Source organism: Sycon ciliatum, chromosome 12, assembly GCF_964019385.1.
Source record: "Sycon ciliatum chromosome 12, ocSycCili1.1, whole genome shotgun sequence".
NCBI lineage: Eukaryota > Metazoa > Porifera > Calcarea > Leucosolenida > Sycettidae > Sycon > Sycon ciliatum.
Window position 1 is genome coordinate 25,913,228 of NC_088654.1, and position 5,644 is coordinate 25,918,871.

Consider the following 5,644-nt stretch of genomic DNA (forward strand, 5'->3'; position numbering starts at 1 on the left):
TGTGCGAAGGGATTCGGGAAGCGGATTAAAGCGGTCAGCACCAAGGAATGGAATACAGGGATGAATTTATCCTGTATCGCATCGCAGTTTGCGATGCAAAATCGATCAACTGCTACTCAATTGTCGCCGTGACTCGCAGAACACTGTGATACATACAGACTATCCATGCCTAGCCTGTGCTGTCAAGAAACAATAAGTTACATGCATACAGTGCAGTATTATGTTGTGCAGGCACGCGTGTACATGTATGATTCAGTCGTTTTTTTGCAAATGGGTTTTCAGGCATCACTATCAACAAGGACAATCTGGTAAACACCCAACCTTCAAAGAAAAATGCTAATCAAAATCAAAGACTGCTACACAATTGTGATTTTGTATAGCAGAAACTGCTACGCAAACATCTGACAATAAATTCATCCCTGGAATAGATTTGTATCCAGCTTGAGCTTGCACAATGGGTAAAGAAAGGGAATCATTGACTTGGCCACGGGTGACTCTATCTGGATGTAAGGAGAGAGCAGCATTGCCATGGACAGACTGACCATTAGACCAGCCATTGCTATATCGTCACGGTGATCAGTATAATTATTAGAAGGTAACATGTGTATGTGTGTGTGTGTATGTGTGTGTGTGCGTGTGTGTGTGTGTGTGTGTGTGTGTGTGTGTGTGTGTGTGTGCGTGTGTGTGTGTGTACGTGTATTTGTGTATTTGTGTGTATGTGTATTTGTGCACGCATGCACGCCCGTGTAACATTTATGCGCAGGTCCCCACATTGAGGGTTCGTCACTATGGCTGAGCATTCGCATGGAGTTCTCCGAGACCGATTGGCGTGAGGAGATGACACCGATGGCACCATATCCAGAACGATGCCCTCTCCACGTGGATATGCTCAAGAAGGACCGCAAGTTCTCCGGTAAGCCATTGGGCCAACGGGTCATTGGGCTACTGGGCCAACGGGTTATTGGGTTACTGGGCCAACGGGTCATTGGGTTACTGGGCCAACGGATCATTGGGTTACTGGGCTATCAGGTCATTGGGTTACTGGGCCAACGGGTCATTGGGTTACTGGGCCAACGGGCCATTCGGTTACTGGGTCATTCGGTTGCTGGGCCAACGGGCCATTCAGGTACTGGGTCAACGGGCCATTCAGTTACTGGGCCAACGGGTCATTGGGTTACCGGGCCAACGGGCCATTCGGTTACTGGGTCATTCGGTTGCTGGGCCAACGGGCCATTCAGGTACTGGGTCAACGGGCCATTCAGTTACTGGGCCAACGGGTCATTGGGCTGCTGGGCCATTCGGTTACTGGGTCATTGGGTCACTTGGCCAGCGGGCCATTGGGTTACTGCGCTATCAGGTCATTGGGTCATCACCTACCGGGTAGCCCTTGCCGGATACTGCCAGCAGATTCATTGGCAGAGTTTGGTGCTTTTCGGGTGTGCTCCATAAAATGTTTGGTATGTGGATAAAGAAATGGAGCAGAATTCGAGGAAGTGCTTGCCATGAGGTTTTGTGTGGCTCTGTCCGTTTTACTGCTTTTCGAGCAGGATCGGCCAATTTTTTTGCGAACATTATCCGCCAAGAGCTACCGCCAGATCAGTGGGTCATAGGGCCAGTGGGTCATTGCCGCTCACTGGGTTACCATAGTTACTGGGCTATTGGGCCATCAGGTCATGGATGTGCCCCGAGTGCTACGTGGAGTCCAGAGCATGCAGCTCAAAATGTGTTGCTGTCACATCGAACCAATTCCTGAATCACACCATGTTGTTGATGCAACTGGCGCAAGTCAAGCAGGTTTCCGGTGACACGATCTTTGTACTTTCATTTAAGTAAGTCCTTCATGTCTCTCCGAGTCTGAGGTGGGTAGTGACCTGTCATGTGCCGAAAGACAACTCTTGGTCTTCGGGTCGAAATTGGTCTTCTGGTCCCTCCAGCACATGAACTTTGCCAGGGAGACACGGAACACGAATACGTCATTGTACGAATCCACCAATGACAACACCCTTTTGATATGTGTGTGCATGTATGCATGTGTGTATGTGTGTGTGTATGTGTGTATGTGTGCGTGTATATGTATGTATGTGTGTGTGTCTCTCTCTCTCTGTTATTGGTCATCTCATACAGGCTCTCGTTCCCGTCATCTGGTGGTGTCGCGGAATGAGGCGTGCCGCTTCATCGAGCGCCCGGATTATGTTGAGCTGCGTGTCCCATTCGAGTCGAGTAAGATGCGGGTTGCACACGCCTTTTTTCTGGTGATAAGGATTGTGTGTATGTATGTGCATATGTGCGTGTCTGTGTGTGTGTTCAATTGGGTACAAAGAATACAGACGGTTTTTTTAGTTGTGAGGTACATAATCCCCAGGTCCGTAGGCTCAGTCCGTAATGGACGATACCAAACTGTGTGTGTGTGTGTTTGTATGTGTGTGTGTATGTGTGTATGTGCCGTGTGTGTGTGTGTGTATGTGCCGTGTGTGTGTGCGTGTGTGTGTGTGTGTGTGTGTGTGTTTGCACATGCTTGTACATGTATTCGCTTGTGGTTTCCCTGTTCAGACGTCCCTCAGCCAGCTGACGGCATGGTGATTACTATGACAGAACACCTCATGTTCACTTGCTACAACAGTTGTAACTTCGTCAAGCGTCGCCCCACCAAGCTGGCGTGCAGCCTGCTGCAAGCACCAAACAGCGACCCGTAAGGTTCATGAGTGATCTATGTCTCTGTCTGTCTATCTATCTGCATCTGTCTGTTTGCCTCTGTCTGTTTGTCTGTCTGTCTGTCTGTCTGTCTCTCACAGACACTCACTAACTCACTCTCTGTCTCCTTCTCTCTCCCTCCTCTCTCTCTCTCTCTCTCTCTCTCTCTCTCTCTCTCTCTCTCTCTCTCTCTCTCTCCTTCCCCTCCCCCTCTCCCTCTCTCTCTGCTCGTCTCCCTACCGTGTGTAACTGCAGAGACAGCCAGTTTGCCCAGGTTCTCGGCAGAGTGGAGGTGCAGGTACGGGTGTGTGCATGCCCTGGCCGGGATCGCCCTCACATCGAAGATCCGAAGACAAAGAGCAGCACGCCAACTTCAAAAGGTACGATATTCATTATGCCGTGAAACACCATCAGAAAGCTGAATGGCTGCCTCCTGGCCAACCCGTAGCGCAACGTTTGCTGCAGCCGATGTGCTTTATAATGCTTCTTCAAATTATGTTTTGAAAATGCTTTTGGCATATATTGTTGAAGTTTTGCACCTCTGGGTCCCGCCTGATAGTCAAGATTTGCCGCAGGGAAGGCTGTGTACTAACAGTGGTGTATGCGCGTGTGTGCGTGTGTGTGTGTGTATCTGTCATTTTTCCTGCTCAATTGTGCGTGTGGTTGCATGTTCTGCAATAGCTGACGAGAAAGAGGCCGATGCAAAGCCAGGCAGTGGCAAGCGTGCTCGCCGATCAGCAGAAGGCTCTGTAGACGAAGGCAACCACTACACTATACACAGATCGGTAAGCGTGGAGAGGTGGTGTGTCTGTGAAGTGTGTATATTCACACACATACACGCACACACACACACGTACGCACGCATGCACACGCACGCACGCATGCACACGCGCGCGCACACACTAATGCATGCGCACACACACGCACGCACACATACACACACCAGGCGCGTGCGCCGGTGCCCTTCAAGGGGGGTTTCCGGGGGACCACCCCCGGGAAAAATTTCAAAAAATGAAGCAAAATCCTGCATTTTGAGCGAAAAAAGGGGGGCTCCGGGCACCCAGGACCCCATACGGGGCACGCGCCTGCACACACACACACACACACCTGTGCCCAGGTGAGGAGTGCCTGCATGTTCCGTCTCGTCAACCATGTTCAACAACTTCATTGACTTGAGTTTACTAGTAAATATTTGTTTTGACTGGTGTCTGTAGACGGGTGTGGGGTGCCCGCATGTTAATTCCATCTTGTCAGCAAAATATTTGACCTGTATTTACTTGCAATTTTTACTGGTACCTATGCACAGGTGCGGAGTGCCCGCATGTTCCGCCTCGTCAACAACTTCATCGACCTGCTGGAGCAGGAAGACGACGACGACATTGCCATGGCAGCCACTGCCATCGCCAGCGGCGACCAATGCTCCAGTCCGGGCCATTCCAGCGTTAGCTCTCACACCACAGCCACCGCTGCTGCCAACGACGACGCGGGTGGTGATGCCGATGATGCCTCCCCGGCTGGCGAAACCATGGCAGATGAGCAGCAATTCGGCTCATAAACCGTCACTCTGCATATTACGAGTACGATCTCATCTGTGTGGCTGGCCGCGTTTGGCTGTGTGCGCAAAACTTGGCAGCGGGATTATTTGATGGTGGCGTACCAGAGGGCATTGGTGTGGTGTGTGTGTGTGTGTGTGTGTGTGTGTGTGTATGTGTGTGTGTGTGTGTGTGTGTGTGTGTGTGTCACCACGTGCATTTGGAATTCAAAGCAGCCATAACTAGTGTGTTCACCGTATGTGCTAGCTCGCAGCTGTCTTCTTCAAAGTGTGCTATTCACAAAAAGGGTATGTCCGCTTTCTTTCTTTATTCAACGTTTGATTCACCATTGCACTATGCTTTCCTGTGTAAAGTGAGTCTGTGTGCGGAGTGATGAGTGTGTCTGTGTGCGGAGTGATGAGGGTGCATGGTGTGCGGAGTGATGTGTGAAAAACACAAATTATCATAATGTAACTGATGCCGCCTGCCTGCCTGGCCTGGTCTTCCCCAGGGCTGACATTGGCACCATGAAACACAGCACTGTCTTGATGATCACCCGCGCGCGTGCGAGCGCATATATGCTCGTAGAAATAATTATTTCTCTCTGTGCATGCACTCTTGTCTGCGCGTATTGATTTGCACTATGCCACCGTGCTCATCTAAACTGTACTCATTTCACTAACCTATTGTCTTTCTTGTCAAATCGACGTTGCAAGCTTCTTCTTTTTTTTTTAATTTTTAAAAACCTGATGCATGTGTGTGCACAAGTTGCAATGTCTAACATAGCTGTTCGCTATCATCGCTTCTGCGTTGGGCATGTCTGAGGTCTGAGTGTGTGTGTACGTGTGTGTGTGTGTGTGTGTGCGTGATTTTTGCATTTCCCCCACTATTTTATGGCAGTTCTCTACATGTGTTTTCAGGAATGCTAGCATGCGATGCCATTGTTTCCATGTCAATTATTTCGTTGCCATCCGCTCTTTCGCGCTTGAAAGTCAAACATTATTCCAGCTGGTGATATAATTCCGGTCGTTGCTTCGTATGCTTTCAGTCGCACACTAGCATGAATGATGTACATCAGTGTGTGTGTGTGTGTGTGTGTGTGTGTGTGTGTGTGTGCGCGCGTGTGTGTGCGTGTGTGTGTGCATGCTCGTGACAACGTGTGTGTGTGTGTGTGTGTGTGTGTGTGTGTGTGGCATGCGTGCGTGTGTGTGTGTGTGTGTGTGTGTGTGTGTGTGTGTGTGTGTGCGCGTATCCATGTGTGTGTATTCATGTGTGTGTGTGCACACGCACGCGCTCACGCATGGCGCTTGCATGCACACCACCACGCGGCACGCCGATGATGCAACCGTGCGGCGAGTGAACTAATACTTCCAAAGCCCTGCGCCAGTCATACTCTTTCAACCCCGGCCCCACCGCAGGTG

The 5,644-nt window shown here is 50.2% G+C and overlaps 1 protein-coding gene across 2 annotated transcripts in view; it reads left to right on the forward strand.

Annotated features, from left to right (window-relative positions):
* LOC135828302 (uncharacterized) overlaps nucleotides 1-5,282 on the forward strand; it is a 17,104-nt gene extending 11,822 nt beyond the window's left edge. For both annotated transcript variants that reach the window (XM_065340750.1, XM_065340751.1), the window contains exons 6-11: nucleotides 764-913; nucleotides 2,125-2,220; nucleotides 2,551-2,689; nucleotides 2,947-3,071; nucleotides 3,373-3,476; nucleotides 3,998-5,282. In XM_065340750.1, coding sequence (XP_065196822.1) covers nucleotides 764-913; nucleotides 2,125-2,220; nucleotides 2,551-2,689; nucleotides 2,947-3,071; nucleotides 3,373-3,476; nucleotides 3,998-4,246 — 863 coding nt within the window. In that variant the 3' untranslated portion in view covers nucleotides 4,247-5,282. The remainder of the gene's footprint in view (nucleotides 1-763; nucleotides 914-2,124; nucleotides 2,221-2,550; nucleotides 2,690-2,946; nucleotides 3,072-3,372; nucleotides 3,477-3,997) is intronic.
* Nucleotides 5,283-5,644: the final 362 nt, after the last annotated feature.